The sequence below is a fragment of the Protopterus annectens genome, chromosome 8.part0 (assembly GCF_019279795.1).
Source record: "Protopterus annectens isolate FY-2018-M chromosome 8.part0, PAN1.0, whole genome shotgun sequence".
Lineage (NCBI taxonomy): Eukaryota > Metazoa > Chordata > Ceratodontiformes > Protopteridae > Protopterus > Protopterus annectens.
In genome coordinates, this window is record NC_056741.1 from 1,367,530,559 (window position 1) to 1,367,543,590 (window position 13,032).

A 13,032-nucleotide genomic window follows, 5' to 3' on the forward strand; every position below is an offset into this window, starting at 1 on the left:
TATTCTAACTGCCCCGAGAACTCTCTAGGATGCTCTAAATACTATTTGATTAATACTTACCTATGGTAAGTCTTGATTACCATATAGGTACCATCACATTCATTCTAGACCTGATGTGATTACCCATTCTGGAAGTAGGAGGTGCCCTATGCAGGATGGGAATTGTCAGTGTGATCATAGTTCATTCTTAGACTCTCCTTTGTAAATCTATAAATATGTAAAAGCACTGCACACTAGAATGTAGGGCGCCTGTACTCAGGATACCACTGATAAGCCATGTCTTTTCATAAGTGTAAGTTGAAGTTGGTAAGCTGAAGAGTGGGAAAGTAAAGGAAGACAGTACACCTACAGTAAATTCATATATCATTGTTAATCACTCATTGTCTCCTGTAGAGTCCTTTTAGTCAAACTATTTTAGTAATAATCTATTTGTTGTTCCCTTATTTAGTGTATGCTCCTCTGTTGCATTTAATTTATCCAAAATGACATATCTGACATGTTTGGGATCTCTTAAGGGTAACTAAATATTGGATATTTTCTAAGTCAACATAATTGTTTACACTACTAACATTCCATCCTGATATATAAAATACTATAGAACAATAGTAGAATAATATAGAATTTCATATCTCTTTTAAGAAAATTCTCCATATAATAATTTAACATATGGAGCTCAGTTGATATGGTTGGTTAAAGGTATGAGTGATAATCCAATAGATCTGTCTTTATCTATTGGATTAAGAATTACTTTCATTCTATGTTTAATGGGAAATTCATATTCATTTGTATTTGATACTTTAGTATTAATATTTTATAGAAATACCATTTTAAAGCCTGACCAGAATTTTACCCTACTTGTATTTAAAGAAGAAAGAACATTAAATTACAGTCCCAAGTTTACACACATAAAAATAACATCCAATGTTATCAGAGAATATGGTATAACTACTATAATCAAAATAAAAAAAGAAGCAAAACGTTTCTTTCAACAATAACTTGAAATGGATTTAACATTCTTATCATTAAATACTAATGGCTTAAACAATGCAAATAAAAGATCAAATTTACTAAAATATTTAAATCTAAATAAGGCACAAGTAATATTTCTCCAGGAAACACATTTTAAGACTAATGATAGCTTTATTTGGAACCCTACAATCTTAGCTCAATCCTCCTATAGACCAAAGACAAAAGAAGTATCATTTCTCTGGAAGAAAAGCATAATCAATCCAAAAGTTATTCATAAATATGAAGACAAAGAAGGTCTACTAGCATTTGTTTTAATTAAATTTAAAAACAGAATATGGACCTTAGCTAATCTATATTGGTTCCCAGGAATTGGAGTAGGAACGGTTAAAAAACACCTAGATTTTATTTCCAACAATTATAAAGGAAATCTTATACTGGGAGGAGACTTTAATTGTACCTTAGAGGCTTCTGAAACCACCAAGAAGTCTTTGCGCATAGCAACTATTTTAAAATCCTTAAAAAATGGATTGATTCATTTCATTTAATAGACACTTTTAAAGTAAAAGATGATAAATCCTTATTATTTTCCCATAAAGACCATAGATTTGGAACACAAACCAGAATAGACAAATTATTCGTAGTTCAAGATTTACAAACAAAAATCCTCAACTTCTCAATAGTTCCATGCCCCTTCTCAGATCATGACTCTCTGATAATGAAGCTCCAAATAGAGTTTAAACCTTTAATCCTCTCAACTAGAATTCCATCGTATATCACAAAAATTAAAGAATTCAGACCCTGGATGTTGTCAGAACTACAATTATTTCTTGAAATTAACAATACAACAGAAATCAGTGGAGTCATGGTTTGGGACTCATTAAAAACATATTTATTTGGTAAGACCCTTAGCTGGTACAAAAAGAAAGTTAGAGAGTGGGAATCTGAATCATTAGACTTGCAAACCAGACTCTTCACAGCAAAATCTAAAAAAAAAAACAGAATTGTCCAGAAGTAAAAAAAGAAATAGAGGAATTAAATAAATATAATGAAATTCTAACACACAAAACTTGTCTAGCCTTGGAAAAATTAAAACTAAACTCATTAGCCACCTCCCCCAGATATCTACATAACGTATCTACAAGAATTAAAATATAATCTAAAGCAAATAACATTAGTAGTATATATAATGAAAAGAGAGGGAAAAAAGGATCAGATATAGGAGACATCCTTGAAGCATATCGGTTCCATTATATGCAACACTTCAAAAAAGAAGATTTAGATACCAACCAAAATAAACTTAGATACAAACCTTATCAATATAAAAAAAATCCCGAAATCTTAAAACTAGACCTACTAAAACCTATATCCTACAAAGAAATTGCTGACAAGATAAATGAAAGTAAATCTAACAAAGCTCCAGGGATAGATGGTATAATTATGGAAATTTACAAACTCTTCCCTTCAACAGTAAACTCCCTTTTTCATAAAACTTTGCTAGAAGTCCAGTCAAAAACAAAAATACCACCCTCATGGAAATATTCTCTCATAACACCAATTCTAAAAGATAATAAAACATCAGACCTTTGCACCTCATACAGATGAGTATTGAGTATAAGTATTGATATCATTACTGAATAATGATTACAAAACATTCATGTCAATACTAGCTAACAGAATGAAAATCCCACTTTCAAAGACAATTAATAATGATCAAAATTAATTTTTATATAACAGGCACACACCTGATAATATTAAAAGGGTACTTTCTCTTATAGATTATGTGAATAAAGAAGATAGAGAAACACTTGTAATCGGATTAGACATAGAAAAAGCCTTTGATTCCCTCAACTGGGAATATCTATTTAAAACTTTAGCATTATTTGAATTTCCTCCTCCCTTCATCTTATTACTAAAAAACATATATATTAATAACTTACCCTACATTAAATTAGGTCCATTCACATCAGAATCTATCCATATAACGAAAGGTACTAAACAAGGATGCCCCCTTTCTCCTATTTTATTTGCTTTGGCTATAGGAATACTTGCAGAAATGATACGCAATAATCCAAGAATAAAAAGAATAGAAGTCTATGGCTAGTACATATCTAAAATAATGATTTTTGCTTATGATATTTTATTAACCCTATCAAACTCCAAAGAGTCATTAGGAGAGCTAGAAGAAGTAATGGAGAAATTTTATAAGATTTCAGGTCTACACTTTAATAGATCAAAATCAAAATTTTTATTTTTAAATAAGAAGAAAGAACTACAAGTTACAGATAAATCCATCATAGGAAAACAAGAACTAACGCTAAATTATTTAAGAATTATGTTATGCGAAAATATAAACAAAACAATATTAATAAATTATAAAAAAACATTATTGAAACAATAAAAATATATATAGAAAAGTGGAACAAAATTATATTAACTTTTGAAGACCGATTGCAATTAATAAAAATGGGGGTCTTATTGCCAAAAATACTATATGTAGCATTAGCAATACAGTTAATTCCTGAAAGATGCATTCTTAAAGAAATAAACTCATGTTTAATAAAATTTTTATGGTATCCCAAAAAGAATAGAGTAGCTCTAAATCATCACATTAGACCTTGGAAACAAGGAGGATTGAACTTCCCAGAAATAGAAACATATATAAAAGCATCTGTGCTTAAAAAACTACAATAAACTGGATAAATCCAAATTATTTTGCCAACTGGAAAGAATTAATAATGGCTATATTAAAAAATGAATTTAATTTGTTAAAAAAAAATTTAATAGTAGACAAATCAAACAAACCCTGGTACATACTATGCATAAGTATACAATATAATATAACAAAACCTTCTAAAACAACACTGATTAATCATTACATCAATTCCTTTAGGAAACTTATCAATGCAAACATAGATCTAAAACTCTGGTTTGACCTTTTAACCCCATTTACCATCACTAAGAACTTTCCTCACAAAATATATAGGGCAATAATAACCTCCTGGGAACAAAATGGATTCTTATGCTGGTTTCAATGTGTAAATAAATTAAATGTTTTAGATATACATATGATAAAAACTGCTTACAGTATTCCAACACAGGACTGGTTAACCTTACAAAGCATTCTAATGTACACACAAGATTTATCTAGATTAATTAACAATTCCTCATTTAAAGATATTCCTAATCTAATATGTTTTCTGTATGAATTTATATATAATAGTTGTGAAAAGAAAAATTCCATTTCAAATCTATATAAACAGTTAATAACATATAAAACAATTCCCAAACCATCATACTGGCAGTTCTTAACAAAAGGTCAGTCATTGCAGTTAACAGAAGAAATTAAAAGTAACATCTTACTATCAGTTAATTACACCTCTAACACATAGTACTGGAAAATATTTAACTGGAAATACTTACATAGAGCATTTTTAACACCAGATAGAATTAAAAAGCTCAGTACTACTACAAATGTTTTTTGTTGGAGGTGTGAAAGTCAAATAAAGCAGACTGGGTTCATATTTTTTATGAATGTAATAAAATTAAATCATATTGGAATGGAATCAATCATTTTTTACAAGCTTTATTTAATGAATCCTTTACCTTAAGTAAAGTATTGATTATGTTGTTGTTGTGTCTTTCGGCTTTTCCCAGTTAGGGGTCGCCACAGCGGAACTCTGGTCCGCTAATGATTGGCAGTAGATTTTTACGTGCTGAGTTGCCAGCCCTGACGCACAACCTTCAACGAAGGTACGCCCATTCACGCATGTCTCCACACAGAAGATGCTTTAGCTAAGAATCGAACAGGACAATGTCTTACTGTGAGGTGACAATGCTACCGCAGCAAGTATTGATTATACTAAATGTAAATGAAGGTACTTACCTGAATAAGACAAATATGTATTTGTTATGGACAATACTTGCTATATCTAGGAAATGCGTAACCAGAAGGTGGAATTCAAATACACCCCCAACCTTAGAAGAATTCTACACTTTACTGAAGACAACTGCATTGATGGAAATAAAAATCAAAGAACTACGAATCTATCCCAGGCCATTGGTAAATAATCCTTGAAAGAAAGTTATATCTTTTTTGGACACACTGCAATAATCAATATTCTATCTCTGATAACTGATCTGTTAATTCTATATTTAATAACATGCAGTGTATTTAATTGAAAGTCAGGCTATTGTAACTATTGTATATAGTTGTTTAAAAATATTTAAAAATATTATGTAAATGTTATTTTAATTGAAAATAAAAAAATATTTGAGGAAAAAAAATATTTTCCAGTATATCAAGAAAAAAGGAGTGGGAATCCTGGGGCATGGTGGGGGATCTGTAGCAAGCTACAGTTTGGATTGCAGTTTTGCCCAGAGTTAGTTGCACTTGGATAACCTTGGATGCATTATGCTGCGCAACTAGCCTGGAGGTGTGGATATCCTTAATGAATATGGACACACCTCCGCCTTTGGTGTTCTAGTCCAGGTTAGATGGCCGAAAAGTGTGGTATGAGTTATAACCTGGTAATGCAGGGGTGCTCTCTAGATCCTTGAACCAGGTCTCAGTCACTGCACAGATATCAATGTTCTCCATTTGAAGGAGTGCCTCGAGTGAGTGCCTTTTGAGATTTAGACTTCTAGCATTTAGTAGTATTACCCTCAGTTTTTGCTTGCCTGTTCCTGTTATGGTGGTGAATTTGTCCTTTGAACCTTGCCTAAAAAAGGCACTGTAGGGGCAGCAAGACCCTTAGCCAGTATCCAGAATCCCAGAGTCGACAGGTTCAGGCCATCTCGGGCAAAGCATTGTGGTCTGTCTACCATGTCATCCCAGGCAAACAGATACTGGATCCCCTTAGAATGACACCAGAAGCTTAGCCAGTTGTTGAAGTCAATCATTTTGTCCTTGTACTGCATTATCCCTCTGGGTGATTGCAGGATGCTACTCGGGGCTAGGGTCATACCTGCCTGGGCTACAAGATTGGAGAGCTCTTCCCATGTCTCTTTTCATGTAGTCCAGGGAGGTACGTCTCAGGTCGTTCACACCAACATGCAGAGTCATATTTGTACTTGTGGAGTGACCTGAGTGTGTGGGTTATGTGGCAGATCTTGGCACCCGACAGGCAGCTGACAGTAACCTTCTCCTTGTTTAGCCTGGTGAGTGGGACATTAGTGTGCCTGACTATAGAGTCACCTATGACTAGTGTGTTGGGTATGTTGTTTTGCCTTATGGGCTGTGGTTTATTGGCACACTGAGTCTGTGGGCTATGTGTCATTTGTGTTGGGGGTGGAGGTTGCTTGCGTTTCTGTTTTGGAGGTCTCTGTTGCTTGAGCAAATTATTATTGAGAGCCTCTGCGAATGTTTTTGTGTTTCTATGTGTGGATTTTGGCAGTGTAGGTTTGGTGGGACTATGTGATGATTGTGGTGTGGTGCAAGTGTTTACTTTCTCCTCTTGACTGTCAAGTTCAGTCTTGGTTGGAGAGAGTTTTACCTCCAGTTTGGCTAGATAAGTGCATCTCTCACAGGTTGTGGTATTGTGTGGTAAGAGGAGAGGGTAATTATTTATTTTTTATTTTACATTTGTTGACCGGGCTAGTCTAACTGGATACTTGTCCATTTTTAGTAGAGGCCCGGGGAGATAAGCTCCTTGCAAAAAATAACAAAAAACATTTTTTTCATACAATTATGTTACAGGTTAATACAGAAATTATCATAGTACCTCCCATTGCAAAATGCAGGTACAATACTAAAAATACAGGTCTAATAATATACTATAGTCTGGGAGATAAGGTCTGGGATAAGTGGAAATAATACATTTATATTTACAAAGAACATTAGAAGTTAACCCAGAAAAAAATCAAAGAGTACAGAAATACTTCACAGTGCCAAAGGCAGGTACAATGCAAAAATTACAGAGAGGGCAGAAATACTTTGCAGTGCAGTAGGCAGGTATAGTGCAAATTACAGGTAGAATATAGAAAGTAACAATAAAAGAGGCATATTGTGTAATTATATAAATAAAGAGTTGTCACACTATGAGTAAGTTTAGGGGATGAAAAGAAGGGTAAGGAATAGGAAAAAGGTAATGTGGCAAGTAAGGAAAGTAGAACTAGTTGTAGGGAAGTAGTGGGTAGGCAGCAGGTAGTGGGTAGGCAGTGCCTGTTAAGAGTAGAATTGCTACATTACCTCAAGATGCCCAGATTCATCAGATAGACACGAGAGAACACTGGACGCTGACCCTTGGACATGCCTGAATAAAAAACTACTTTCCTCTAGACAAGTGAGGAAAGTAAGTATAAGAGCTGTTCTTCTTTAAGCAAGTGAGGAAAGTACAAAAACTGTTTCCCTCTAGATAAAGAGGAAGGTTGAGTGCTGTAGTAATTTGTAGCCTATTTAGTGCTAACAACAAGTTCTGAACAAGTGCTGAGCACGAATAAGCAAATTCAAGTGCTAAAACTAAGAATCTGTACCTGGATCTTGTGGTAGATAGGCTACTTAGTGCTTACCACTCCCACTGATAAGCTAGAATGCTTCCCTCCAACATAGAAAGGTTTGGGGGCTCAGAATCTTACAAACAGTCCTGGATACAGCACATCTATATCTCGACTAGACTAGTTACAGGAAAGGTGGGAAACAAGCGCAAACGCAGGCTTTTAAACCAGATAACTAGATGGGATTGCAGTTTGTGGGCAGGTAGCTGCTTGTATTTTGAGTGACTTGAAAGAAGCATATTGTATATGTCACTGTTTGGCTTTCTTTATCCATTTTTGTTATGCTTTATGTTCTGTGTTATTTCACATTATATTATGCTTCTTTGTTGACTTTATGCCTGCAAAAATTTCTAAAATGCCAGCACAGTATTGCAGTGGTTGGATTTCTCCATGGAATGTCAGTGACTGTGATTGCCATGGATGTCAATTAGCTGTGGTACCCTGGGATGTGAATGACTGTGGTATATTGGGAGGTCAGTGGCTGTGGTAGGCTGGGATGTCAATGACTATGGCTTCATGAGATGTCACTGACAATGCCATCCTGGGGAGTCCGTGATTGTGGTATCCTAGGATTACCGTGACTGTGGCACTTTTAGTTACCATTGACTGTGGTTTTGAAACTCAGCCATCCACCGGTATACCAAAAAGAAAAGAAGGACTGTGCATGAACTCTTACCCTGAATGTGAAGGGGGTAGGTTGGGACTGTGCCAGAAGGACCTCTCAGTGTAGTGTGGAAGCTCCTGATGGAATCAATGGACAATTATAGAATGGCAGGCATTCCTGTGTATGTCTGCAAAGGAGGGTTATCATTAGTGTTAGTTTCTACTCTTGCAAAGTTTTATGGGGGAAAGAACTACCCTTTGCATGATGTTATAATGCCATGGTCATATAGTGCCATGCTGCAGTCCCAAAGCATACCCCTTCTTGGTAGTTGTCAGTGTGTCCTGCTCTGATCCTGTGCTGAGTGCAGCTAGGTAAACCCACTAAGTATGAGAGAGGGGGCACCCAAAGAAGAGGGAAGCTCAGTGCTGGCAACAGTTATGGAAGCCATTTCAACAAAGGAAGCCCTTGATACAAGTATCCAAAGGCAAACTGCTTCCTAATAAAGAGAGAGAAAAGTGTAAGAAGCGCCATCTGGGGATAACAGTGTCAGTCACTTCATATCGTCAGTCATGCAGAAAAAGCACCTGTCATTATTCTTTCAGATCTATGCTTACATGTATATTTTTCCTCTTACAGGGCATTTTACACTGGTGCTGTATCCAGTTCTTCAAGTCCAGTATTACTTGTCAAAGGCAACATATCACCTTCGACTCTGATGCAAACTATTTTGACGCCCAGGTAATGAAGGAACCAGTGATGTTTTTTCAGAAAGTCGTTCTTTTATTTCATGTGACCTCACTACAGATAATAAGGTGTAATATGCACTGTTGCATGGGATGTCTGTCATTGTTTGTTGGGAACTGTGAGTAGACAAAATGAAAATGCTATTTTCTCCCTAATAAAAACAAATACAAGTATACACCAGCCAGTTTTCCTGTAATCAAATAGTTAATTCTGGTTGTGGACTAGAATTCTAAACCATGTAATTTGTAAATATGTAAACACATCTGCAGTGAGTGTAACCCAAACAAATTGTGTGTCACAGTATAATTGCACCTCAGGGTGCTAATTTTGTCCTCCTTTGTTTTCTTTTATCACATAGGTATTGGCCTGGTTTACATAATTTTATAGACCTTTTGTGTCCACTGACCCCAGCACCATGATTTATATCACAAAGAGTGATCACGTAAACTCACAAATGGCCCTCCTTCAAAGATCCTTTTCATTAATCACTCACTTCCAGGAAGATATTCCTGGGACCACAGTGTTTTGCCTTAGTACATCTTTCTTCTGATGAGTTCTGCCACTAAGGTGCAGAGATGTTGCCTGAGGATTGGGAAAGTGAGATTGTTATTGCATTGTGTCAAAGAATAATTGTCTAAATTTTGGTTGACTATGTGAAATGTCAGTCTACATTTTCTGGTAATCTATGTTTTCTATGGCTTTCTATGACTATGGCTTTTATGTTTTGCTGTGATTGGGGTGCATTTGTGAGGGTGTGGCCTGTAGGAGGCAGAAGAGGAGAGGAGATGTGAATTCCGACTCATCTGCTCTACACTCTTTCTATGTCAAACTTTATTGCCAGTGACTTGTTTGAATTTGCTGTAGATGCTTGACAGCTGGCATATGCAGCCACATCATGTTGAAGCTAAATGTTACATATGGATATCTAAGGCAAAGAATTCACATAAATAGCTGTGGTCTAACTATAAGGGATATTTTGACTGTATTGAGAAGTGGACATGTTCTCTACTGGTTTCATATTTTCTTCTTCCTGCTCTTAACAAATACTGTATTCTTCCTTTGTCTAACAATCTCATTTGTAGGATCTGAAATTCATTGACTATATTAAGTCAGACAGCACTTGGAGCTATATTCCAGCTATTTGCAAGAAACTGTCTGGTAGTTATGTAGTGAATGGATAGCAAAGTAGTCTATCCATAAAAGCATCAGTAGGTCACGAAAAATAAATAAAAATCTTGACTTGTTGACTATTTTTAAATTTCCTAAGATTTTAAAGAATCTTTCCTTTGTTCATTTCAGCCCCCAGTGCCCAAAAGGACAAGTTGTTTCTCTAATGTGTTCAGGTAAGAACTGTGTACTTGTTTGATCTACTTGTTAAGTTAATTAGAAAAAGCAGTAGGTAATGGTACTAAATATACAGACTGTTTATTTTCTAAAACCTCCCTGCTGGTATGCACATACCATTGGAGTATCTGTTTGAGCTCAGAGCACTGTAGCATGCACATACCATTAGAGTATCTGTACGAGCTCAGAGCACTGTAGTATGCACATACCATTAGAGTATCAGTATGAGCTTACAGCGCTGTAGTATGCACATACCACTGGAATATCAGTATGACCTCAGAGCACTGTAGTATGTACATATGATTGGAGTATCAGTATGAGCTCAGAGCACTGTAGTATGTACATATGATTGGAGTATCAGTATGAGCTCAGAGCACTGTAGTATGCACATACCATACCAGCTCAGAGCACTTAAGTATGCACATACCATTGGAGTATCGGTGTGAGCTCAGAGCACTGTAGTATGCACATACCATTAGAGTATCTGTACGAGCTCAGAGCACTGTAGTATGCACATACCATTAGAGTATCAGTATGAGCTTACAGCGCTGTAGTATGCACATACCACTGGAATATCAGTATGACCTCAGAGCACTGTAGTATGTACATATGATTGGAGTATCAGTATGAGCTCAGAGCACTGTAGTATGCACATACCATTGGAGTATCAGTACTAGCTCAGAGTGCTGTAGTATGCACATACGATTAGAGTATCTGTACAAGCTCAGAAGATGTAGTATGCACATACCACTGTAATATCAGTACGACCTCAGAGCACTGTAGTATGTACATATGATTAGAGTATCAGAACGAGCTCAGACATCTGTAGTATACTATGCACATATCATTGGGGTATCAGTACTAGTTCAGTGCGCTGTAGTATGCACATACCATTAGAGTATCTGTACAAGCTCAGAGTGCTGTAGTATGCACATACCATTAGAGTACCTGTACGAGCTCAGAGCACTGTAGTATACATATACTATTGGAGTATCAGTACAAGTTCAGAGCACTGTTCCAGCTATTGTATTTAGTCTGTACTGGAGTCAATAAGGTGTAGAGATTACAGGTGCACTATTACATGAGGCAAACTTTCTCTGTGACGAGTCTGAAAATATAAATGTAGCAACTGCAAGACTGAATAAATATGAATGGAATGAGATTATAGCAGTGGCAGGGAAAGGATAGTCATGCTGCTAACTTTGATTAAGCCTTACAATATGCCACTGATGTCCTTAAATTCAGTAAGGCCAGAGGATTAGTAGTTAGTTCCTGTGCTGTATTAACAGCGCCTAGATAAAAGATAACGGAAGTGTACTAGCAGTTTAAACAGTGCTTTTAGAGGATTTGCTTTAAAAACACATGCACGTGGGGGAGCAGTTTGACTAAAAGACATCTCTTCTACAAAGATAAGTTGCACCTGTCATCTTGGCAACAAGGTTTGGGTGCAAGGATTATGAGTCAGACAAAAAGTTTTTATGGACTCCTCTAATAAGGTGTAATGGACAAGAAGGATTGCAGAGAAATTAAGTTAATTATGTCTAATACTCATAACTTTAGTTGTAAATTACTTTAGCTGCAAAATACTCATGTGAAAAACATAAGTCTGCATGATCCTTGAGACTTGGTTTAACCAAGATTTGCATTTTTGCAGGATTCAGTGGTAATTGTAACTTTAGGGAAAATGGGTCAGGTGGAGGAGTCTCCATTTATTTATACCTACAGCTTCTTTCCTGTTAAAGCTTAAACAGTTGATGAAATCTATCCATCAATCCACAAACCCTTTTTCCCATTTTGAACATGGGGTCGGTGTGTCACTTCAACAGTGACAGTTATCTAGAGCCAAGGTTTTAAACCACTGAGTGGCTAGCCCTGCCCCGGTATTCCTTCATACCACACTTTTACATGCATACTCATGCATATGGCCAATTTAGAATGCCCAATTTACCTATTGCATGTCTTTGAAATATGAGAGGAAACCTGAGCACCCAGAAAAACTCACACAAGCACAGGGAGGACATGCAGACTCTGCACGGAAGGCACACCAACTGAGAATTGAACCAGGGAACCTCTTGCTGTGAGGTAACAACTCTTTCCACTGTGCCACTCTAAATAATTTCTGTTACTATTAGTGTGTGAGGCAGGATTTTGTGACTGCTGATTTTTGTAAGAGTCCTACACTACTGCCTTAGGAACTTTGTAACTTTACAGCTAAATTACTCAGATGTTTAACATTTAATGTTGCTATTATATGGATCACCTCAATGCTCATTTGATCTATTGTGAGACCTTTAGCACCCTAAAAATAATGAAAATGAGCTTCTGGATCGGGTCCCTATTAATTATTCGAACTTTTCAAAGTTTGAATGTCATATGGTCAACACCATATGATCGAACTTTGAAAAGTTCAAAGGTTAAAAGCAACAGCTCCATATGGCGCAGAATGGGAACATTTCCCTTTTCTGCACTGAAGTGCGATCTCGGAGTTAGTATATTTAAATAGGGGTGGGGGTGGGGGGTGCAGGGTGGCTTGCCCCCCTGCTCAGAGTGTTCAGGTAAGTTTTTTTTTTTTTTTTTTATTATATTTTCAAAGTTTCAAATTTCGCTTATATGTTGTAAAACATATGAGGTCCGAAGTTTTGAAACTTTGAATATATATAATATAGACCCACTGGATCACTACTTAAATTTTAGTATCAGAATGAGTATTTCAAGAGTGAATAATATTTTAGATGTGGTCCTTAATAGTCCCAGTGCATAATTTTCCATTATAAGTATTTTTTACCCACCAGGTTCATTTTATCATGATTGTGTACTGTGACCAGTGGTTACTTAATGTAAGTGTAATAGGGCAGCTGCAAATTTAAGTAGGAAATTCT

At 36.0% G+C, this 13,032-nt stretch overlaps 1 protein-coding gene across 2 annotated transcripts in view; it reads left to right on the forward strand.

Annotated features, from left to right (window-relative positions):
- Positions 1-13,032, forward strand: part of LOC122809435 (transmembrane protease serine 13-like) — a 548,009-nt gene that overhangs the window by 387,776 nt on the left and 147,201 nt on the right. For both annotated transcript variants that reach the window (XM_044080945.1, XM_044080946.1), the window contains 2 exons: positions 8,702-8,803; positions 10,109-10,152. In XM_044080945.1, coding sequence (XP_043936880.1) covers positions 8,702-8,803; positions 10,109-10,152 — 146 coding nt within the window. The remainder of the gene's footprint in view (positions 1-8,701; positions 8,804-10,108; positions 10,153-13,032) is intronic.